Genomic DNA, 24,808 nt, shown 5'->3' on the forward strand with positions numbered 1-24,808 from the left:
CCCCAGAAATGTATGTCTGATTCGTGGCAAACGTAGGGTGATTGTGCGCAATACTTTTCCAAAGTACTTAATTTCAGTTTCGGTTATGAATGGCACTGTTTTAAAATGGCAGAATTGATGAAAATGTATTTCTTATTTAATAAGCATTTTGGCTAAAGACGATACAGATTGTATCTTTTCTATAATTGTTTTGCCTCTGAAGAAGAACTTGTTAATTAATTTCGCAACATCAGGCTGTTTTTTTTTTAAATAAGAAATGATTAAGAGATAATGTTTTGATGGCGTCACAAGGGTGTCAGCAATTGGGCCACAGTGTCGCCATTGTGTACTAAATGGTGGATTTCAATGAACAAAATAAACACGAGATCATTTTCAAATTGTCCCTATTATTACTTCCGGTATGACGTCATCATAATTTAGAACTTCGCCAATTCATTTGTTACTGTTAAAACAACGTTCATGGACAATCTAGGCGAATTTTTTGAAAATGGTTTTCAAATGAGAATGGTTGAGATTGTCTCGATATTTTTTCTTGGAGTGTTTACATATTCACTCAGTTAAGGAATTTCGTCTAAAAATAGCTATTTTCTCATGTGTTTTATTTCATACAGGTTCCGACTGATTTGGACATTGTAAGTGTACAACTCATTTTCTTATCCTTTGGTGTACTCAAGTTTGGTTGTCTTTTTTAATGTAGCGGGGAAGCCAAACATCATACGGTCAACTTGTCGGCAGGCCTCGCCAGTTAATTTAAACACGGATGATAAAGCATCTCCAAAATTGCTTCTTAAAATTCTTTTTTGTGCAGGGCCGGCCCTCACAAAAGGTGTTTAAGGCGTTAAATCAGTGATGATTCAGAAAAATAAGAACCCTAAAATTACAATAAGTAAACAACTTAACGAGCTAGGGCATATTAGTACACAATTGAATTGTATATAACTAAAGTTTCCATTTTAAGAATTAGATTTCTAAAATAATGTAGTACAGATACATACCCCAGAAGCAGGTTCAGAAAAAGGTTATTTCTTGATTGGTTCACAGCTCAGTTCCAAACTAGTGATCTGGGCTCATCAAAAGGTTGGAAAACGTGCATGTAGCCTGACAATGAGAAAAGGCCAATATTACGGTCTGCAGTCGTTAACGTGGTGGTTGTTTTTTGCGTGCGCGTCCCAAATGTATACATTTTGTGGCAAATGTATACATTTCGTGGGGCTGAAGAATTATGGAGCGCATATGATAAAAAAATTAGTATGGAGCGCCACGATGATTTTCGCTGATTCCCCACATTAATATTTCGCCCATAATTGCTGGAAATATTTTTACAACATTCATAAGAAGTTCTGGAAGCTTATCTCTACCTGGAACTGTTTGTTGCTATTAAACTTGCTTAACTAAACATTTGGAATTTTTATACAGCTCCATTTCCTTCTTCAAGTAAAAGTGCTGCCGTTGGTCATTTCAAACTGTTGTCCATCTTGCTTTTAATTTTAACGCTAGCGTCGGGGAAGTTTCTTTTGTCTCCTAAGTGGCCAAGCAGCATAACATTGTGTTAAACGCCCTTACCATTCAATTAAAATAAGTCTTTACATTACAAAACTCGCAAATGCAGAACATTACCATTTTCCATATTGCTGTCCTTTTCACGCAGGATTACATAAGAATAATGTTTTTTTTTCCTTCAAAAATAATGTTATTCCCTCACTTGTTTCATTTCCTTACATGGGGACGTTTAAAAAGATACGGCCGTCGAGTACGGTAAGTGTACTATTCGCATTCTTCGTTAACACTGGTGTCGCTATAATACAACGTCATTTCATTCAATGTCATTGGATTCAAAAATTGTAAAATCCAATGACCTTGTTTTTCCGTATTGCTGTATTTGGGAAAGCGATTGATTAAACATGCTGTTTCAATAAGGGAATACATATGTGGTTATGCATAAGTTGCTTGGCAGGTTTTAAGCATGTACGTTTAAAACTGGATATCGTCCTGCATGGTCGCCGAACATTCATCACTATATTGCGGTCAAAAAGTCAACTTTTTACAAAATTTTGCAGTAAATTATCAGGGGTTTAAAATCGCCCAGTGACGGGCTCTCGACCAATGGGAATAGCTAGCTTAAACTGTCTCAGGTATTGATGAATAACTATTGTTCTCTCGTCTATTTGATCTCCATTCAGGTTAACGAATGGATTTCGCCAAAACGGGTGAGTGTGCAATTCACATTCAAAGTTCTAAAGTATTCATTTCTCGTCATTGATACTTTGTTTTGTTCTCGAAGAGGCTCAGCTATAGATTCAACGCAACGTGTGATTGAGTTCAAAGATCCATTTCCATTCTTACCAAAGTTAAATCAAATAACATTTTCCCGGCATTGCCGTTCTTCAGAACGCCATGGTCCAGTGGTTACGGTGTTTGGCTCGTGTACGAAGGTGCGTGGGTTTAAATCCTGTCAGGAACATGGGTGTTTGTGCCCTTGGGCAAGACACGTAACTACAATTGCCTCTCTCCACCCAGGAGTATGAATGGGTAACTGCATGTGAGGGTCGAGGACCGATTGAGCCCTGATATCGGCTGCCGCGCGGTCCCATGGCCTGATAAACGGGTTAATATTTGTAAAGCACTTTGAGATTGCAGATACGATGGAAAGGGATATATAAGCACAGTTATTATTTGTTATTATTGAGAAAATCGATGATATACATTAGAATACCGTTTTAATGATTATTTTTTTTTTTTTATTTCCTTACATGGAACGTTTCAAAAGCTACTGTCACCGTCAAAGGTTAGTGTGGGGTTCGCTTTCTTTGGTAATTTTGGCTGTTTTAACGTTTCTTATTGCTGTTGGTGGATATTATCTCTTAATCAGTACCTTTTACATGCGTTCAAAATGCAACACACTTTCTCTCTATAGGGTGAGTAAAAAAAGGAACCCAAATGGCAGGACCAATTTTTTAATGAAGTTTTGCTTGTATCACTTTCAAAATCTAGGATATGAAAACCCAGTTAATGAGTTTTCTTTTAGAACACGAATTATTCAAATTATTTATGTACTTTTCAGGTTACGGAATATTCAAGACAAACACTGTTTTAAAGTTCTGTCCACAGATCACAAAAGAAAGTAAGTGTTATTTCAGCAAAACAAAAACAATTCACATGCATCCCTGCGAGAATTGTTTTCGTTTTGCTGAAAGAACGCTTACTTTTTTGGTGATCCGTGGACAGATTTACAAACCACTGTTTGTGTTTAAATTCCGTAACTTGTAAAGTGCGAGAGTGATTTGAATGACTTTTGTACTAAAAGAAAGCTTAATGATTGGACTTTTATATCCTAGATTGAAAGAGCTATACAGGCAAAAAGTCATTCAAAAATTGGTCCTGCAATTTTGGTTTTTTTTTTTTTACTCACCCTGTATTCCGAAATGGCATTGGCAATATTTTTCACGGGTCAATGAATGATATATTTCGCAGATGTCAGAGAGGCCTACTGCCTTGTTTCCTGTCTGTTGGGTCAAGTACTGAATGAATAAACGAATTGTCATATTTCACTTGCAAGCGCCACGACAGAATAATCATGGGCTGCGGTCCCAAAACAAGTTTCTGGGTTTTTTTTTTTGGTAATTGAAATGAGAAGTGAAGTAAAGGCGGCTGTTTTTCAATCGATGCAACCCATTGCCCTTTTTCCCGGATTTGGGAAATGTAAACATATTTGTATCAAATAGATACGGCTTTAAGATGATTAGACTATTCCGTTGGGGGTCTGCTCGCCGACAATTTGGGTCATGCCGCACATTTCTCAGATTCACCGGCGTGCGTATTTTCATTTCAGTAAAGGCTGAACTCTAAAGGGCTTTTGTGCTAAAGTTGTACGTTTATTGTAAACTACGTTCAGAATTTCCGGACCATTAGTTCTCTCGAAATGTCACATTTTCCAAACACATTTCCTCTAACACAAAGTGACTGTCACTTTATCACACATGAATTTGTATCGACCGGCGTCTTTGAATGACAGTTATTTTCTTATACTGGGCGCTTCATAAATGCTTTGTATTATTATAATGTGCCTTATACTAAATTGCTGTACCGAAGTTGGCATTTGCCGATTGAATTTGTATTTGCTGATCCATAATTATAGCACGTGTGATCATTAATCGTACAGATCTGGTTTCTATTAAATCAACATAAACAACAAACGCAGTCCCTAATTTTTCATCTTCTAAACTTCTTCAGGAATCCAGCTTTATCTTTCCACAAGTGGAGACACCAATAGTTGTACACACATCTCCAGATGGAGCAGGAAATGTCCCAGGTGCGTAAACATAAATCAGCCATGAACGATGCTCACTCAGCAGAATTAATTAATATTAGTCGAATTTGGTGGAATCTGCAGTCTGCTTTTCAGGTTGCAATACACTGTCTATGCGTTATGAATTAAAGACAGGTGAACTCGGTCCCAAGACAACTCGGCCCGAATCAACTCGGTCCAGGTCAACTCGGCCCAAAGTCAACCCGGTCCATTCGGGCAAAATAAATAAATAAATAAATAAATAAACGTAGGTTAACAAAGGTCCGATAGGTCTCTGTTATTGTTGATGTCCCCTAACGTTGATGGCTCCTAATATTTCGCCCCTTGTGCCTTGCTCGAGCAGTCCTTCCTAAAAGGTCACAGTTGACGTGGGACCGAGTTGACGTGGGACCAAGTTGACTCGGACCGAGTGGACTCGAAACCGAAACGAATGTATACAATCGAGTAGCAAACACACATTCATTTTGTGAACTGCCATGCAGTGTATATGTAGGCAGCAAACTTTTATGTAAACCCATGATCTGAACACCACTCACACACTCATTCAAAGTCACTTGTTGATTGTTTGCATCGTTTATAACAAACTTTTTTACAGTGTAACGTGCATCCTGATTTTGTTGGTTTACAGGCAGTCCGTCCACTCCGCCAACACATCTGAAAAGGGTCCTTGAGAAACACGAAAAATTCGCCAAAGACTGCAGTGAAGACACACTGAAGGATAACACCTTTCAGTTGCCGTACATTGCAATCGGTTACTTCGACCATGATGGTGGAAGCCTGTCCTTGGGCAAGTACAATGTCCACCTGTACATCCCTCGTGGCGCACTTCCCAAAGGTCGACTACAGCAGGTGTACATCTATGTCAACCCTAATGCGCCACCTGTTGACGGGATCGATCCGTCAGATTGTGTCTTGTCACCGATGATCCAGTGCGGCCCAACAGGTCTGAAGTTTCTGGCGAGCGTTGTGCTGTCCTTCCCGCACTTTGCAAAGGAGGGAAGCGGATGGGAGCTGCGTGCACAGTTGTGCAATGACGAAGAAGGCTCGCTCAAAACCTGGAATAATCTTCATGCAAACGACGACGGCGTGCTGGTGTCGACTAAAGACAAGACCGTCGTTCTCCTGATGAAGCATTTCACAGGGGCAGCTCTAGTTGGCCAACCGTCCGCAACGAGCACCAAGATAATGATGGCTGGGGTATTTGGGACCCCCTTTGATCAGTCTAAGGATCTTTACAGTTTCCGGTTTCACCTCTGGAACAATGAACCAGTTGTCAAACAGGTAAAACACCTGGTTGTTTGTTTGTAATGGTTGACACTTTATTTTTTGTACACAATGCAAGGAGCGGAATATTTTGGTATGGGTGAAAAATATCGTTAAAAAATATGTAACTAATTAAACCGAGTTAAATATTATCATGGTCGATTTCTCCACGAATCTCGATGGTTCATCGTGATTGAATGACTCTACAAACCGTAGCTATTCGTAGTTCAAACCGTAAATGTGTGACTAGGGCTTTACGTTAACAAGTAATGTGTATACAGACGGCGAAATGATTTAGCATGAGCCTTTAAAATACAACTTGCAAATCCATGCTTTATTCACGTCGCACAGAAAGTTGTGGAATCGGAAAACGAAATGGGCTCCAAGCAGCTGGACGCTTACAGATCACTGATTGTCCGCAGATCGGGAGACGTGGACGCTGAAATCGAGAACATGAAGCCTGGCTGGGAAATGGCCACTCCTACTTTACAGGTAGTAGCGTTTTTTTCCTGATTGTCTATGTGATTGCCTGTATCTTTACCTGCAGACCAGAGCCTTTTTTAGTTGGAACAACTTCTATTGTCAAAAGTTGGCCTATGGCGTCAAGTGAAAATAACTGGCTTATATACAAAAATCAGACAGTTACTTTCAAACATAAAAACAGCATCCTTTTTAGAGGTTTGGCCTGGAGCAACAAAGTCAGAAGAGGAAACAAAGACAAAAGGCCATACCAGGGCTGACGTGGGTCTTTCTTGGAACAATGGATTCGGGTGATGTAGCAAGTGATATGCAAGATTGAAATGAACTCGTGATTGAAACCACCATTGAATTGCAACTCCCTAACACTGGTAATCGGCATTTTTTGTTTGTTGAAACAAAACTCACAATGCAGTGCTCCACCAAGAGTTTGCCAAGGAGAGTCAATTTTTCAAGTTTACGGTCTGCAAAACACGGCCCATTTGGATGAGTGTCAGTAGACAACTTGAGCTGATTTGCTATCGATTGGGGCATAGCGTTCTGCCGCCTTACACAAAAAAAACCCATACCATATTGGTAAAAAGAAAAGGAAATGGCAAACAAATGTTCATAACAGATAATCTTACGCTTAGGAAACTAATGACCCCCCCCAAAAAACCCAAAATGTGCCGAGCTAATAATTTGTCGACCATCTCACCACAGTGCACTAGGAAAAAAAATAACTTTCCGTGGCGAACTCCTGGTGGCGCACTGCATTGTGAATCGCCCAAATTGCATTTCCAATTATTGTTTTTTTTTCTTCAAATGAAATCAAAAGAGGCCCTTGATAACATTTAAAAGTATTTTTGACAATTTTCTGGCTGTTAGAAACAGACGATATCAGTCGAAAGAATCTGGGAGTTACCAACGGACTCTGTGACCTTTGACCTCGAGCGCCACAATTTGAACGAGGCTCCTCATTGCGACGCTTTCATTTCTCAGGAAGCTTCGACTGGAGGCAGGGTACGCTTCTCCATTAAACCAGAAAAGGTAAGACTTGAGGAAAAATGTACATAAACCATGTTAGCTGGAGAGTTTTTATATACATGTAACTTGTTTCAAAGTGTTCCGAGTGCGTCCAATCTGTTCCCACATCTATTTAGAGACCACTTTGCTTATTAAAAACAATAGCCAATTGCTAATGCACACCTGGGTTGATTTTCTGCTGATTTATTTCTCAAAAACCCAGTCTTTGAAGAAATAAAATGGCACGTTTATAGCTCTTAAAGGGAATATACAACATTTGCAAACATCGAAAAATAAAACTACCAAGCTTTTGCGAAATACCTTAATAGGATGTTGGTAAATGACAGTCTAAAGCATCCTGTAAAATTATGGCACCTGGTATACTGTCATTTTCAAGAAAAGTGGTATTTTTGTATCAATTTCCAACGCTGATCGGCCGATCAGCGTTGGAAACAACTGGCTTTTTTTCAAATACTGGCCCCAATTGACCATTGCACTTGTTTGCAATCGATTACAAACCTATGAACGGGTACGAGCCAGCTAGACTGGTTCCCTGACCTTACAATTCCCTAATGTATGTTAACTGCTCTGTTTCTTCTTTTATGGAGTCAGGGAACCAGACTACAGGAAAATGATCGTTTTTCTTGGTTTTTATAGCATTTTCGAACCCAAAACCTCCAAAAAGTCAGTGTAACTATATTTGCTTTATATTTCCAACCCCCCAATTCCATCCATTTCTGAAAATTACAGCAAAAGCAAATGATGTATATTCCCTTTAAGTAACTCAAGTCAGGGCTAATACTCTGGTGTGGTATACCTACATATTGTGTACATGTATATCAAATACCAACACATCGATTTCTGGCTGTGCTTCATGGTCACATGGGTCGCATGGCGGCGACCAAAGGCACCTTAACATGCCTTCGATTTGACCACGTTGTAGCCGCGTCCTGCACAATTTAGCTTCTCAGCTGCGAGGACGCTAATCGTTCCTCTCCCCAACAACAAAATGGGTTTAGTCCACATGACACCGATGAGCAATACAATTACCGATGTTTATACCTCCTCTGGCCTATGCAAGGGCGGATCCAGAACACAATTTTGGGGGGTGCCAAAAAAAATTGTGTCTCCCAAAAAGTGGGTCAAAAAATTACGGCGTGGGGTTCGGGGAAATTGTTTTGGATTCTCGATGCTCTGTGGTGCGATTCGAGGCAATTTCTGACCACTTTAGCCAATGTTTTTTTGAGGAAAAGATGGTGGTGCACTCATTGCCTGCCTTTATTGCGACGTCACATAAAAAAACCCAATTGGTTTCGGTTGGTTTTTTTTTGGCGGGGGGGGGGGGAGCATGGCCCCCTTTGGCCCCCCTCCCGGATCCGCCCTTGTACCTATGAACAAATACTTGCGAAATCTTAATACAGATGCCCCTCACGGTAACAGAAAAGCTTGCATGTTCGTTTTCTCGTATTCGTCTTAAAATAGAGGGAGTCGAGACCAGAGACAGACAAGCCGCGTCCGTGCTACAAATGCCGACACGTAAGTTGAAAAGTATTACATTAGATATTTGGTAGTTTTGAAAGTCGTACTGATTTTCGTAATAAGTTTAGTTAAATTAGCCGTTTTCGAACTATTAACAAGCGATTTATTATATTTTAAGTTATTGTGAAGATATTTTCATACGCTTACATGGAAAACGTTTGTTGTCGATTGCAATTTGCTTTTGGGTGGGGAGAGATAAGGTCAAAATGGGGTTCAAACGACATTTATTTTGCGTTAAAAATATTTGTAAGTTTTATTTGAACGCTGGACCCTTCTAATCTTTGCGATGCATGCCTTTCATTGTCATGTCTTAACCTTCACATGGGAATATATGAAAAAAAAGTTTAATACAACTGGGCTCCTTGAATACTGAAATTAATTATGTGGTTTTGTTTTAGGATGCAGCCCGCGAAATCTGCCCTTCCTGTGAGGTGAGTTTGTGTAAAACAGTTTGTTTTCTTTTATGGAGACAGTTTGGTGAGAGACTATTCCAAGTAAAACTGCATCAAGTCTTTTCCTAGTTTTTTCTTCTATGTAATATTGTGCTGAGGACCGCCCCCGGTCACGACCTGAGAGCTGAAACATATAGGGTAAATGTTCTTGAACACTTTTTAAAGAACACATTCTAGTTAAATATAGTTTTTGAAAGATAGAAAAGCCGCAAATACTGTAAAGGTACATACGCCTACTAAAATTTGTATCTTTGTGGAGTCATGTCTTTGTTCTCGTGTACTAACATCTTAGAATGTGGAAATCTAGTTTCAAAATGCTCCTATTTTACCAGAATTAATCTCCTGGGCTGAAATTCAGACTTAATATCCCTTACATAGGATACTTCAATTTTCGGCCGATCAAAGCACCTTGGAAATTCCTATTTTTTTTATAGTAAAGTCCATATATCTATTTCGTGATAGCCTTGTGGAGACGTATTCACCTATAAAATATTGCCCTGTGGAGAGGAATCCAATCTTTTGTTCCCTATATGATACACATGTCTCCACAGGGTACCGTGTATCGGACCACTGTACATAATTCGGGCCCTTTAAATGCGTCACAATGTTTACAAGCAGTTCGAATAAATAAATGTGTTTTAAAGTTAAACACCAGGTTTTATAGTATATGGACTGATTTTGTTTCAAACGTGTGAGTTTATCGATTGTCTTTTTAGGAGGCCATGGAATGTGTTCCAGTTCTCAAGAATCGAGACTTGTCGGACGGTGATTATGGAGGCTTGTCAGAGGAGATGGTATGCGCCGTGTATGGAGAACCAGACTTGGCCAGATTGCTGGTGGGAGCGGGGCAAGCAGATGTCGGCCAAAGCTCGATGGAATCACAGGATTCATTAACGGTCTTCTTTGGACGTCAGAGGGCGCGTGGCGTCCAAGACAGGACGGCTGTGAAGCGTCTGCTGGAATCGCTTGATGAGCACATTGTGAAGAGAGTTAGGAAGGAACTACGGGTGGCAGGTAAAGACAACTGAGTATCCCCTGAAATCCTGAATCGCTTACAATGTTATCACTCGACCAAAAACAAAATGATATCCGAAGCCTGAGCCCAAACTTGGTGCATGGAGACCCTTGTTATAGAAAAATGAGGGTTCCTGTATTTCTTTAACCATCTCATGAAAGATTCATACTGGACCTCTTTTAATAACTCCAGTAAAAATTGCAGTAAATTTAATACAAATTCAGGGCTACCGAATTCAATTGGCCGCTCACTTTCTTTAACAAAATGCAGTAAACCTTAGTTACAACTATTTAAAATTGTTGGTCTCCTTCGTAGCTAAAATTATTACATTTGCTCCTAGCCCCCGAAAACTCGCCAAAAGATGGTTCCACGTCGACGGGAAACCCTGAAGATAGTTCTCGGCTTGCCGTGAGTATTATGCTTGACAGTCTCTATCGATCGATGCAAAGTAATAGAATAGAATACTCCGTTATGAATTAGTGGATCTCGACGGAGGAAATTTAACTTTTCGTCCGCTGTTTTGATCAGCTCGGATGTTTCATTTTGTTTTATCTTTCCTCTATTAACTCAGGCACTATGGACTCCGCGCCCCAACAATCAGCGCTCGTTTAAACTTTTGAGAGCCCCGTAGACAGGACACACAGCTTGTGCGTACTGTGCTGTAGCATAGATATAGAACTTAAAGTACTATATGCGATGGTAGCCCAGACCAATCTCAACCCCCGGTAACTTTTGAGTATTCGAAATATGCAGTGGATGGACCGGAAACCAGTCTAGGTCTCGCCCAACTCTCCTTTTCTGGCCGTTGTGCATGGCGCCCATGGTGGAGTTTCCTTGTTTTTTTTATTGTTTCTTAGACGGTTTATGATTTTGTTTAACAGTTGGAAATTGCCGTCGAGCAACGCTTCCGTTGGCTTGCCACGAGGTTGGGATCAGAATGGGAGGCACTTGCCACTTGGTTGGGATTGACTAACGCGGACCTGTCCAAGATTAAAGACGAATACAGATATGAAGTCAGTAATCAGATGTTTGCTATGCTTGTGGAGTGGAAGCGGCAGTCTGGAAGATGGGATGAAAGCATCTTAGCCGGGGCCTTGGAGAAGGTTGGACGAATTGACCTGGCACAGCAGTTCCAAGGTGAGGAGAGATTGCCAGTATCGTATCACATGTGTTTTAATATGATAGAGACATGGCTGGCCGGGTTTTTAAAACTGTCCAGTGTAACATGAAATTTGGACTCTTATGAAAACCAGTACCTTTTACCGTTTTATTGGTTGAACGTTCACAATCCTCACGTAGGCATGCACAATACTACCAGTGAGACAGTCTTTCGTAGTCTTGAATTCACAACGCACCGCCACAGCTGCATTCTCTGCCACGCGCACGCCAATCTCCATATACGGAGTTGTTCTACTCGCGAGGTGGACACTGCATTAGTTACCTTGAGGGGAGTTTCGAAAAACATGGAGTGAAATTGTTGATAAAAAAAATCGTTGGACTAGTTTTCAATATTTGACACATTATGACTTTTTGACCGAAAATTTTTGAATTTCTACCGAAAAGGTATTTATTAATGGGAAGTAATTATCAGCGTCCAGTCTCCAGCCGGTTTTAACAGAGTGTTTCAAACCTCCCAAGCAAACATTTATTTCCTTAGTGAGAAACAGTGTTGCAGTTAATTTCTTGTAATCTAATCACTTGGAAGGTAATCAAAAATCCTCCTGTCCCACATCAATTTACAAGTTTTTTTTTAAATGAAAATTGAATAAACAAAATCATATGTATTTCTTCCCGTCACTTATGACCTTATTGTGATTGGTTTGTGATTGCATTGATTACAGCTCTGTGTTACAAAATAAAACAGTTTGTTGAAACGAAATATCCTTTTATACTTGCAAGGTACTGATCGTGAACAATTAAGTCTGACACTTCATTATTCGTTGGTCACAGATGACCGGCAATTGTTTTCTTGTATCTATCACAATGACTTACGAGTGACTGTCACTTGTGACTTAGACTGGTTAACACTGGTGACGATAGCCGGGCAGTACTCTTGTATAGGATTACTACGCAACACCGATGAATGGGCTAGAAATGCAGTCCCACGGTGTGGATAGACTGAAGCACGAAAAGACTTTGAAAAGTTAATCTACTGACGAGCAGCCACAAACAGATAAAATAAAAGAACTCAGGCGATCAGACACGCGACACCTTGTCTTTCGAGAACAAAAGAGTGACCCCCGAAAGGTCAACTTTAATGTAAACAACAGAGGGCGGTATCCTCTTTTACTAATTCATCACAGACTTCCAGTGAATTGCTATTTTGAACCAAGTGAATATAATTATGTGCACTCTGGGACCGGTTTTGCTGTGCTTGGCTTTGTCTTGTGTAATTGACATCTGCAAGACGTGATAATTCCATCTGTCTTCAGAAAACCAGAAGAGGGCTTCTATATAAGATTTATTATAAGCAAAAATCCTGCCTACCTTGGAGTTTTTATACATTGTAGTTGCAAGATCTGTTATACAGCGAGGTTTGTAAAACCACGTCCTATATACAGGGTGAGTAAAAAAAAAAAAAAAACCAAATGTTGGAACCATTGTTTTAGTCAAGTTTTGCATGTAGCACTTGCAAAATCTAGGATATAAAAGCCCAATTCACAAGCTTTGTTTTAGTACGAGAATCATTCAAATAACTTATGTACTTTTTAAGTTACTGAGTTTTAAACACAACCATCGCTTTAAAGTTCTGTCCACAGATCACAAAAAAAGGTGTATGTTATTTCAGCAAAACAAAAACAATTTACACCTATTCTTATGTGATTTATTTTTGTTTTGCTGAAAGAACACTGAACTTTTTGTGATCCGTGGACAGAACCTTCAAACGGCGGTTGTGTTAATAATTCCGTAACTTGAAAAGTATATAAATGATTTGAATGATTTATGTACTAAAAAAAGCTTATGAATTGAGCTTTCATATCCTAGATTTTGAAAGTGCTACATGCACAACTTGACTAAACCAATGGTCCCGACATTTGGGTTTCTTGTTTTTTTACCCACCCTGTACTGTCTCTAAACAGCCTGAAAATTTTCAGCTTTGTTTCGTATGATTAGTATTATAAGAAAAAGCATAGCAAATAGTTATTGCATCAATTTTCAGTACTTATTTCGTTCTTATTTCCCCCCAGAAAAACGTACGACATCAGGGTGTGAAGTTATTGAGAACATTAAGTAGTCAAAAAGGAGCATTTTTTTGAGTGAGTACTTTTTTCAAGGTAAGCACAAAAAAAAAACCAGTCTTCCCAAATCTACCGATGTATGTTTCGCGCGGCTTTGTTCCAATTTGCTTCGAGTGAGGTAATCTAGTTACACTGTTAATCTAGTATGCGTGTAATAACAATCATGGCGTTTGCAAGTTATATGATAATTCCTTTTCAAGATTGAATTTGAATGATATGCCGCCACTTTTGAAGCCACGTGGGATCATTTGCAATTACCCGGAATGGCCAGAAATAATCCAATTGATTTAATGACAGAAACATTGTTCAAAATAATACTACTTCTAATGCTACAGGGGACTTATATAGCGCACGCATCTACCAACAACTGCTCAAGGCGCTGGAAATAGTCGACAGTGAGGGAATGATATTGTCTATTTTAAATGGAGAAACTAAGTTCAGTTTTAAGGGCCCTTGCAATGTATTTTTTTTTTAAGTTGGCAGAATTTTCGATCTTTTTTCTGTTGTTTTGTTTTCTTTGGTGTTTCGATGTTTTTTCAGTACATAGCAGTAAACCTATGAACACAGGGTTCACAATTTGGACAGAATAGCCCCAAACCTGAACAGTTTCTTCCTGAGATGATTTCACAGCAACAGCGCCCTCAGTTGTCCGGAAAATGGACAGAAAATTGTAAAATGTTTGTGCACTTTTCACTTAACTTAAGCAAAAAGGAATGTCAAATAGTTTTCATATTTAAGAGAAGTAAAAGGTTGCAGAAAACGTGGTCGGAAGAAAAAATCATCTCAGTGACCCTTTTTGGAGAAATGTGTTTGGTTTTTTTTGCTAAAAATTAATGTAAAGGCAAGGTGCATTAATACAGGCTGATGGTATTTCAAGAATATTTCTTTACCTTCCCTACCGTGTTTTATTTCTAAAACAAAACAGCTAGGCCTGTGTTGTACGAACTAATGTCTTATTCTGCAATACCTTATAATAGGCCTCATGTGCATACGTTAAAACGAAGTTAATTGAAGTAAAAGTGTAATAAGTATATTTCTTTTTAAATGTAAAGAAAACGCTTAATTAAATGTTTTTAAAATTGCATTATTCGTTTAGTTCTAACATTTTCTGTATTTCTAGAATTGACGGATTTTTTTCTACATTTTATGCATGCTAAATTACACGTTTAGCTATTTTTATAAATCATCTGATTCAGTTTTTTTTTACATTTCAACGAAAAAGAATATGCTTAGAAAAGAACGATTTTTATGATATAAATGAAAACATTCATGTTGAAAATTCTGACGTCTGTAATCCCAGTGAATATATAAATTAGATGCTGCAACTATTTTGGTTCATAATTATCATGACAGCCATCTTAAATATATTGAGTTATAATTGTACAGCTAAATGCCTCGCCTTTCCCAAACAGTGCGCTCTCCTTGTTGTTATCATAGTTATCTTAGGAGTAGCGCCTAGGTGTAGTACAGCAAAGAGATTTAGTTGCTCCAACAAAATCCAACTGTCAATTGTTTTTTTAAACGACATTCACATTTTAGATTCACCGGTGATCGAACCCATAACCGAATTCAGCATCATTCAGCCCTTTGAACACTAAACTGACTGAAGATCGAAATTAAACATGGCATATGTAATAATGTTGTTATAATTGCTATTTACACATTCATATTCCAAGAGAAAAGTTTCTACGCGACTGTTTAACAACTCTAGCCGGTGTACCATTTGCGAAAAAAATATCACCAAACGAATATTGTGCTTAAGAGACAAAACATCCCGAAGAATGATTATTTTAAAGGTACAGGTTAGGATTGTGCAATTATCACGTTTCTGTATAATACTGTTAGTGATATCAACTGTTTGTATACCGACTGTGACATTGTTCGCATCGAATGCTAAGTTTTGAAAACATTCACCGATTAACCATTAACCAGTTTGAGAACTAATGCATGGAAAGAATGCGGTATCGTGACATCACCATTTTATGATATCATTACATTCGAACTGAAGAATGGTTCATCGGCTTTATTCAGTTTATTTTTGTATTTTCTTTTGGTGGAGGGATATAGACGTCTACATGGTGTATAAAAAAGAGTAACCCAAATGTGAATGTAAATTATCTATACTATTCGTATAGCTTTGTGTGTGGCCATGTGGTGGTCACGTCGAAGGCATTAATTGGGCCATGAGGGTTTAACTTCAACAATGGAGGTGGCTAAATCACTGTGTCAAAACTGAATAAGTTGTTTTAAGGAAAATGATTAATGAAAGGTTTGCGGAAACACCATGTGCGAATGATTTCTCAACTAAGAGAATGGTTCTGAAAAGAACCAGAGGTATAAACTCGACGTTCCGGTCAGTATGCTTTGACCGTCTTCAGGAGAAAGAGAGAGAAAAGGAAAATGACGTCTTCTTTCTTCAAATTAAACCGTTCCACATGCTCAGAATACCAGATGCCCTTTTGCACAAACTTGGCCCAGTACAGGCTTTGACTCTTTGACAGAATAACAACGAATGCTCAGTCACCCGTGGCCACAGACACTGGCACAATCAAGGTATCATTGGAAAGAGGACGCGTTGGGGTTTCATACTGATTTTTGAACTTATTTCAAAATATGTATTAGATTATTTATAATTTACATCTGGGTTTCCTTTTTTATTGATACATCCTTAGGCGGCTGAATATTACGCTTTTTCTTTTGCCTCACAATAACATTTGTATGATTACAAGCTTCTGCAATTGTTGTATAAAAATAAAACCATACAGAAAGCTCGTTTCAATTTCATTGGACTTCTTTCTTTAATTGGGGTGAAAAGGTATATTAAAAAAAAAAATATCGATTGCATTCATTTCAGCAGCAAATCTTATTAAAGGTGTTTTTTTGTCACATTAATTCTTTATCAACGAGGGCACAATAAACCCACTCGTGTGTATTGTTGCACAATAGACCTTTATCGTGCTGCCACCATTTCAGTCATGTTCCCTGTATCCAATAACAGTACTGAATAATAATATTTTTGTGCAAAAAGGAACCAGACTATTTTGCCTTCCAGCCTCGCCTTGGTTACGTTGATTTGAATGGGAAAGAATCAACATGGCCGCAATATGATAATGGTCTATTGCACAAACAGCAAAGATGGCCGCAAGGCCATGCGCTTATGTATACTAGCATACTTATGTAATACTAGCATTGTCAAAGCCAATTTCCAATTCTGATATCATTCAAGCTTTTTAATTTCGTATTCCAATTGGGATTTAGCTTTAGCAGGAGCTTCCACAAGTCACTTTGGTGTCAGTCGGTCGGTCCCCAGAAAATTTACCAAAAACCAACCCCCTAAGTTTCCTATAAATTTGCAAATTTTAACTTAAACCCACCCCCCCCCCAAATGAAACACTTCGCAAAAATTGTGTGTAACAATTCGTGAAGTTGTTTATGAAAATGTGGTCAATGGAGGCAAGATATGTGCGTTAATGTTATAGTCACGTGGTGTGTCACGTAGTTTGATGCGTGATCTTGCAGTTGTTTATGAAAATGTTGTCAATGGAGGCAAGATATGTGCGGTAATGTTATAGTCACGTGGTGTGTCACGTAGTTTGATGCGTGATCTTGAAGTTGTTTATGAAAATGTTGTCAATGGAGGCAAGATGTGTGCGGTAATGTTATAGTCACGTGGTGTGTCACGTAGGTTGATGCGTGATCTTGAGATCTCATACACTGATTTTGTTTTTGAAATTGGAATAAACTGACGCAATATCAACAACATTTTTGGTCTGTAGTACTCAAAAGTGCAGAACCGACAAGAGCTTAATTGTCGCCGACTCTAGTGTCCCCACAATGGCCGTTCCCATTTTTTGCAAAGCAAAGCCGAAAGGTACCAAAAAACCCAGAGACATAAAAAAGATTAAATTCACACGAACTGATTTTGTTGCACTTGACAGAAAGAAGAACTTGCCTTTATTTTCCAACCGTACATGACTCAAGACTAAACTAAAAGTCAAATTGGAGCTCGGGGTTTCGTAGTGAGTTTCATTATGACAAAATGGCTCCCATGGATAAAATGTGTGGAGTACAGTGCACAACTTAAACTTTACGCGTTGTTACTACACTCAGTCGCCTTATTGGACCGATCCGTTTAGTCCCGCCCACTGCGCACGTGGCCACTGCGCACGTAGGGAAACAACCCGTGCGCGTCTTCCATGCCACACTGCACGTTCTAGCCACGCCCATCACAGGCGCGTGCAAGCATGTCAGACTTTTGTGCACGCATGTCGGACATTAATCAAGACTGTGATTGGTCAAACCACACTGGGCGGGGCTTAATCGATCGGTGATTACTGGTTGTAATATTTCCTCCAGATTTTACTTCGCTCAAGTTAAATAACATGATGACAAGGATCCCGTATACCTCCGTGTACATGGATCCATATTATGCCTAATTTATTCAACAAATTCAAATAAGGTACATGGTAGTAGTAGCACTAAGTTGTATGTGGGTATACTTTGTTACTGTTGAAGGTAGATTAAAAGCTAAACAGAATATGAACACTCCGGTTCCGTAATCGAATATTCTCCCAACACCAACACTGCATAATTAATGTTAACTCAAAACTTTAACAGTTTAACAGGAAGGCTTATAAACACCAAGCTCACGTCAATAACAACGAAAGCCAAACAGTAGAAATCGGGTTCTGATGTCTGGAAAAAAAATCCATTCTTAGCGTCAACTTTGTGGATTATAATTCTTTCGATACTTTAAATACCATTAGTTCTTATGACGAGGGTTTATATCGCTATCTAAACTCTAAATGTTGATGAAGGATACCGAAAAGTATTTGTTATTTAAAAATACACAATTATCGAATTTAATGACGTATTGGAACATCCAGCGAATACAGCCTCTGTGAGCATCCTTGTCTGTAGCTCCATCGAGCGACCAAGGGTGAAGTCTGAGCCGATTTATTACCTGCACACCACTGGGTCGGCTCCGGGGCCAAGCCTCCTGTCGCAGACACAACCTGAGTTGCCGAACGCGTCAGGGCAACCTATAGCAAAGTGGAGAAACGGGACAACAAAATTATATTTAATACAACGGGATTTGCCCTTTACCAGCGTGCTTTTTTTTTTGTATATAAACTCAGTGTTGTACCCAGTAATGATGTAAAAACCCGACCCGAAACCGACTTCGGGTCGGGTCGGTTCGGTTTGTCCATCTTTTCAGTCGGGTCGGGTTAGGGTTTGCATTTACATTTACGGGTCGGGTCGGTGATGCCGGTTTTGAGGAAAAAAAACCGAAATAAACCGAGAAAAGAAACCAAAACAGTTGAGATATTCAGGTGATGCAATATCATTGACAGTCACTGTGACCGCAGCTCATTGTGGTGTGGCCAAATAAAGTCCGCACTATCAAGTTCCCATGGTATTAATATCTCCAGTCGGATCAGGACTGACGGTGAAAGAGATACATTGTAACAGTTTTCATGATACCGCGTAGTGATACCAGGCGTTTGTTCAATAAGCGGAGTTACTCCCGATCATGAGATAGAGAGAGAGACGATGGTTTTGCAAAAGAATTCATGCCAAGTGGGTAGGAGCAGGCACAACAAAAAAAGTGACCACTGTGTACAAGCCAGCTATTGGGGTTTTTGGGGTCGGTTCAGGTTAGGATCGGTTCGGGTTGGTTTTACCTTATTTTTTTGTCGGGTCGGGTCGGGTCGGTTTGAGGGAATTAAGATCGGTTTCGGTTCGGATACGGTTTATATTTCTAATGTTTCGGGTCGGTTTGGCCTGGTAAACCGGACTCGATGTACATCATTAGTCCCTAGTGATTGTGAAAAAATATTAGCACTCGGTTGGCCTCGAGCCCAGTCCTGCTTGCTAGTGCAGACGTCTTACCACTCGACCACCGAGCTTGCCGGGGTCGGCTGTCTGATTCGAATCTGAATCAATTTACAGACAACCGGAATTGTAAACAATCAGAATAAAGCCAATTTGCTGGGTGTTTGATCGAATATCTTAATGGTCAAAATAATGGTCAAAATGTAAATCGTCCAAGACGTCTGACTCCTTCCGTTCATTCCTCCACAGTTCCTTGTATTTTCAGTGAATACTTACTGAAGTAAGCGCTGCCTCTGCTCTTCCTGCCCTTTTTCCCCCTCTTCACCATCTCGTACAAAGCGTCATCAGCAAAGTCGTCCTCTTCGCTGGCCATGACGAAGGCGGTCAGTACGGCCAAAGCAAGGATCACGAAGAACATCTTGGCAGCCATTTTGTTTTTAGTTCTAGTGCAAATATACAATTAATTTTTGTTAGAATACAACAGTGAGATACACAATACACAATCGGTGCAATCATATTAACAGTAATCGTAGCGGGCATGGTTTATATATGTATATATAACTATTAATTGTTTTCTTCTGTTATTGGTATACAATTTCAGCATTTGAATGTAATATTAAAGTTTTAAAAAATGGCTTGTTTGGGTAAGCTTATAACTTTGTTATGTTGTATGTTCCTGTATTATGTGATTGTCAAGTTACTTATTTCCTTTTTGTCTGAATTAGAACGCGCCATTTTGACTTCTTGCCCCATCATTAATGTTTAGGGCTACTGAGTGAATAAGTTAAAGTAATATTTCCACAAAGCGATCATACCAATCAACAGACTGGTCAATTTGGTGTTCACAGAATAACCAAGTTGTTCTACCCAGTATTTTATCGGCAAGTGACCAACATTTATTTCCTTCTATCCCTTTGAAATTTCACCTATTTAAGCTCTTCTAGGAGCTTCTACAAGTCACTTTGGTGTCGGTCCCCGAAAATTTACTTAAAATATTACAATGTATACCCAAAATTGAGCAAGTGCCATGCTGTCGTCAGTAAATGCACAACAACTGTTTGCAACCATTCATAAAGTTGTTTATGAAAATGTTGTAAACGGAGGCAAGATATGTGCAGTAATATTATAGTCACGTGGTATTTTCAGTAGTGGTTGGACGGTATCCATAAGGAGGAAATGAAAATATACTAAAGGTATGGTGTTCCGTATGTGCCATCGGCGTCGCATTTTTCGCCAGGGCTTATTGCGCACTCGCATTTGTTTAAAGTGTACTCTCTAAATTCTAAAGAGTGAAAATCACTCAATTCGAGTGAAGATTCACTCCCACAGTCTAAAACTAGGGACTAGACGTTTTAGAGTGAAATTTTGTCAATCGTAAAGATCGAGTTTCACTCGAGCTTCGACTGAAGTGGTTCATTTTTCAGACAATGTCATTCGAAATGAGAGTGATTTTCACTCTAAAACGTCTAGTCCCTAATTTCACTCTTTGGAATTTAGAGAGTATCGGTTCTCCCGTCCAATTTCACTTCTTGGTCATTCGATCATAAAAAAAACAATGTTCATGCCATTTCAGGAGGCTTTAGAGAGTCGGGAACGAATGCGGTTTCTAAATCAAAGTTAAGAGTATTCAATTTCGTTTAAGTGTGTTCAAAAGCGTAAATGTGGTCCAAAGTTGTCGTGCAAGAAAATTCCATTTCGTTTGTTGGCTTTCGATTCGCACCAAGTAGGCGAATTCGATAGAAGAAGTAATAATGTTCAATGAAATATATTGGTGTAAATGTTCTAGTCAGAATTAACAAGGGAGCCCAACGACTGTGTTAATTGAAATTAAAGTATCTATCCATGGAATTTGAATGATACAAGTGTCAATGTAACCGGGAAAGGTATACTTAGTTGTAATACTTATGACAAACAGATTGTAATGGGAAAATGTGAGCAAAATCACACGCCAAATGACTTTCTTAAAATAAAGTGAGACGGAAGGAACAGGCAACCACATTTAGCTCCACAAAGGTGCGTCGGTTCAAATTGAAGAATAAAGCAAATACAAAGAAAACCACTAACAGCCGACTACTAATTAGCCGACTGCATTTTTATCAACTGAAGATAGTAACTGAGGGGAAATATCTCTTAGCACCACATCAGAAGTCTTTTCAAGAATGTCGTTGTGTATCAGCTCATGTGCAATAATGAAGACATAACAAGTGTGAACATTTCAGGTGTCTCATGACAAAGTTCTCTAGGCCTACATTAGTTGTGAACAGCTCAAACGATCATAATGATTTGCGAGAGTATTTTGTTTTTAGGACGGCGATGATTTTCAGTGCTGCAAAGATTACCACATCCCGTCTGTGACAACTAGGAATCAAGACAACTTACCGTTGCAGGTTCGGCGTGGAGACAAGATTTGAGCTAGCTGGTAAAATGTATAATCAAGTGTAACCATAGTAGCTCCCTTCGCGAGGCAGAAATCTTTGCTTTTTTTTGGGTGGGCAAATCGTGTGAATACTGATATCCCAGTCTGAAATTGTCTTGGTCTTATTTTTATTATTATTATTATTCTACTAACAGCTAGGATAGGGCGACAGATTTTGCTAACTCCGTCCACAATTATTAAGGCGACATATAACTGTCGCCCTTTGGTAAAAACGACCCTTAGGACAAGGAATGTTGCTTTCGCAAACCATCTAGCTCGATTCCTCTTGGTCCAATTAGTAAAAATACTAAATTTCGTGGAAAAAAGAATAAGGTAAACTTGGGTTAGCTGACAGTTTAGGTTTGTGCACACGTTCACGGGAAAGTCGCCCTAGTGTAGCAAAAAGAGTAATTATTATTATTATTATTTTTTTTGGGGGGGTGGGGTTGGGTTAACATTAATACATATTCGATGTGATTAGGTATTTTAAGCATGGTTGCTCTTGTTTTCTTTGTACTTGATAGCATATGAGGAGAGCCATCAGATAGTGATTAAGTTCGCGTTTGGCAATCGTTCAGGGGCTTTATCAATATTTCTTATATTTTGTTGGTTTGCTTAGAATGTGTTTTACTGGTCTGTTACCTAAAATCTTGGTATTATACTTTGCGTCAATGAATGAATTGGAAAATTTCTTCTTCTCTTTTTTAAGAAAGTAATTAAAAAAGGGTTCAAAACTGCTGTTGAGTACCCTGGGCGTCGCTAGGTTTTTGTTTCTAGAGGGTGCAAAGCACTCATCAGAAGTGTTTAAAAAGTCACCGGCTGCGGCAAAATCGCAAAGTGGTTGGAGGTGGGGACATGCTTCGACCTTTGGATGCGCTGTTCATAAACGCGTAATATACGAAATAATGTAAAAAAAATAAGAATAACAAATATGGTCTTTTTGGCAATTTCTCCTGCTAAATATACATTCTTAAATACCTCGGACAGTTTAGCCATTCCTATTGGTCGAGAGCCCGTCACGTGGCCGGTCTTAAACGGATGATAAAGGCATGGCTAGCTGGTCTTAAACACTTTTACAGTGTCACATAAAATGTGGACTCCTAAAAATCCCGTGCCTCTTACCTTTTAATTGGTTGAACGTTCACAGTCCTCACGTAGGCATGTGCAACACTACCAGTGAGTCAGAATTTTATAATTCTTAATTCAAAACACAACGCCCCAGGTGCGTTCTGCGCGACATCGCCCAGAACGCTTAATCGCCAGCTGAACACTCCATTATTTAGCTAGAGGGATGTTTAAAAAAGCATGAAGTGAACTTAAATATTATTATAATATTATATTTTTTGACAGAAAAGGTATTTATGTGTGGGAATAAATATGTGCTCGAGAGGTTTTAATCACTCTGTTTAAGACCGCTTAGAGTCTGGGTGCTGATAATACCCTCGCCTCCGGCTCGGGTAATTATCAGCACACAGACTCTAAGCGGTCTTAAACAGAGTGATTAAAATCTCTCGAGCACACATTTATTGCCTAATTAAATAAACAGTAACATAATACTTCGAATCTTTCTTTTTATGTTTTTTATTTTTGTTTTCTCACTTTTTTTCCTTTGTTTTTGGCTTTCCAGAGGGGGCAAGCGCCCCCTTACCACATCCATTCGACCACCTCATATACCTTGGGTTTTTTGGGAAAAAAACGGGTCTTTATCATAACAAATTATCGGGAATTTGACTACAAATAAATACAGACAGAGAACATCCACACATCATTTCTCTTGCATCCTACGTTTGCTGTTCATATTTATTCGAAGTGAAGTAGTGCCTTGATTATCAGCCTTGGCTTTCAGGCTGCCTTAAGACTATAAATTATGAAGCCTTGGCTTTAAGGCTTAAGGGCAAAAGCCTTGACCTTGGCCATGGCCCTGAGGGATGAATGCCTTGCAATTTTGAGTAAAGGCTTTTCAAGGCCTATATGTGTTGGCCTTTTCTTGATCAATTTTATATTAAATTATATTAGGCAAGATTCAGGGATAATCATTTGATGTTAATTTGTTGGAAAATTCTGAGAAGATTGCTGACGGTCAGATTTCTTTAAAGGAAAATCGCACTTGTATACCGGCATCAAATTTCCTTTAGGAAAAAATGGGACTTGTATACTGGCATCAGATTTCTTTTAAAAAACAATGGGACTTGTGTACTGACATCAGTGGCGTATCCAGTGGGGGGTAGGGGGGAGTGCCCCCCCCCCCCGGCGGATTTTTTTGACATTTTTTTTTTTTTTAGCGATGATTTCCAGTGTTTATAGAGTTCTCTGACATCAATCTCACCAAAGAAAACCCGCTCAACAACCATTACAATGCGGCGTGAAATTGTCCATATAATAATATAGTATACACAATAATGGTAAGTTTTGTTGCCCCCCCCCCCGACATCAAAAGCTGGATACGCTGCTGACTGACATCAAATTTCTTTTAAAAAAACAATGGGACTTGCATACTGCCATCAGATTTCCTTAAAGGAAAATTGGGACTTGCATACTGGATCAGATTTCTTTAAATGAAACATGGGACTCGTAAACTGGATCTGATTTCTTTAAAGGAAAAATGGGACTTGTATACTGGCATCAGATTTCTTTAAGGAAAAATGGGTTTGCATACTGGCATCATATTTCTGCAAAGGAAAAATGGGACTTGTGTACTGACATCCGATTTCTTTAAAGGAACATGGGACTTGTGTACTGACATCCAATTTCTCTAAAGGAAAAATTGGACTTGTAAACTGGATCAGATTTCTTTAAGGAAAAAAAGGGACTTGTATACCGGATCAGATTTCTGAAAGGAAAAATTTGACTTGTATACTGAATCAGATTTCTTTAAGGAAAAATGGGTTTTGTATACTGGCATCGGATTTTTGTAAAGGAAAAATGGGACTTGTATACTTGCATCCGATTTCTTTAAAGGAAAAATGGGACTTGTGTACTTGCATCCGATTTCATTAAAGGAAAATGGTACTTTGGTGCTTATAAACTGGATCATATTTCTTTAAAGGAAAAATGGGACATGTATACTGGACCAGATTTCTTTAAGGAAAAATGGGTCATGTATACTGGCATCATATTTCTTTAAAGGAAAAATGGGACTAGTGTACTGGCATCCGATTTCTTTAAAGGAAAAATGGGACCTTGGTGCTTGTAAACTGGATCATATTTCTTTAAAGGAAAAATGGGACTTGTGCACTGGCATCAGATTTCTTTAAGTTAGTT

The 24,808-nt window shown here is 39.0% G+C and overlaps 2 protein-coding genes and 1 long non-coding RNA gene across 3 annotated transcripts; 2 read left to right on the top strand and 1 right to left on the bottom strand.

The window, feature by feature from the left end:
• Positions 1–611: 611 nt before the first annotated feature.
• LOC119735570 lies at positions 612–4,982 on the top strand. Its single transcript, XR_005272188.1, has 6 exons — positions 612–632; positions 1,738–1,755; positions 2,181–2,207; positions 2,768–2,785; positions 4,231–4,309; positions 4,935–4,982. It is a non-coding gene; the product is annotated as an uncharacterized LOC119735570 (long non-coding RNA).
• Positions 4,983–5,013: 31 nt separating this feature from the next.
• On the top strand, positions 5,014–12,174 carry LOC119735174. The gene is made up of 9 exons (XM_038208880.1): positions 5,014–5,587; positions 5,921–6,061; positions 6,914–7,075; positions 8,534–8,587; positions 8,989–9,021; positions 9,759–10,056; positions 10,398–10,465; positions 10,939–11,194; positions 12,008–12,174. Exons 1-9 carry the CDS (start codon positions 5,228–5,230, stop codon positions 12,172–12,174), a joined length of 1,539 nt encoding a protein of 512 aa, XP_038064808.1. The 5' UTR covers positions 5,014–5,227.
• Positions 12,175–17,216: 5,042 nt separating this feature from the next.
• On the bottom strand, positions 17,217–21,551 carry LOC119735398. Its single transcript, XM_038209098.1, has 3 exons — positions 21,511–21,551; positions 19,408–19,574; positions 17,217–18,338 (listed from the first exon to the last, which is right to left on the bottom strand). Exons 2-3 carry the CDS (start codon positions 19,559–19,561, stop codon positions 18,256–18,258), a joined length of 237 nt encoding a protein of 78 aa, XP_038065026.1. The 5' UTR covers positions 19,562–19,574; positions 21,511–21,551; the 3' UTR covers positions 17,217–18,255.
• Between the last annotated feature and the right edge of the window lie 3,257 nt (positions 21,552–24,808).

This window comes from Patiria miniata, unplaced genomic scaffold, assembly GCF_015706575.1.
Source record: "Patiria miniata isolate m_02_andy unplaced genomic scaffold, ASM1570657v1 HiC_scaffold_29, whole genome shotgun sequence".
NCBI lineage: Eukaryota > Metazoa > Echinodermata > Asteroidea > Valvatida > Asterinidae > Patiria > Patiria miniata.

Coding starts and splice junctions, on each gene's coding strand:
- LOC119735398 (XM_038209098.1), bottom strand. CDS start 19,561: ATGGCTGCCAAGATGTTCTTCGTGATCCTTGCTTTGGCCGTACTGACC. Junction 18,339..19,407: donor CAGAGGCAGCGCTTACTTCA/GTAAGTATTCAC, acceptor ACTTTGCTATAG/GTTGCCCTGACGCGTTCGGC.
- LOC119735174 (XM_038208880.1), top strand. CDS start 5,228: ATGATCCAGTGCGGCCCAACAGGTCTGAAGTTTCTGGCGAGCGTTGTG. Junction 5,588..5,920: donor ATGAACCAGTTGTCAAACAG/GTAAAACACCTG, acceptor CACGTCGCACAG/AAAGTTGTGGAATCGGAAAA. Junction 6,062..6,913: donor TGGCCACTCCTACTTTACAG/GTAGTAGCGTTT, acceptor TCTGGCTGTTAG/AAACAGACGATATCAGTCGA.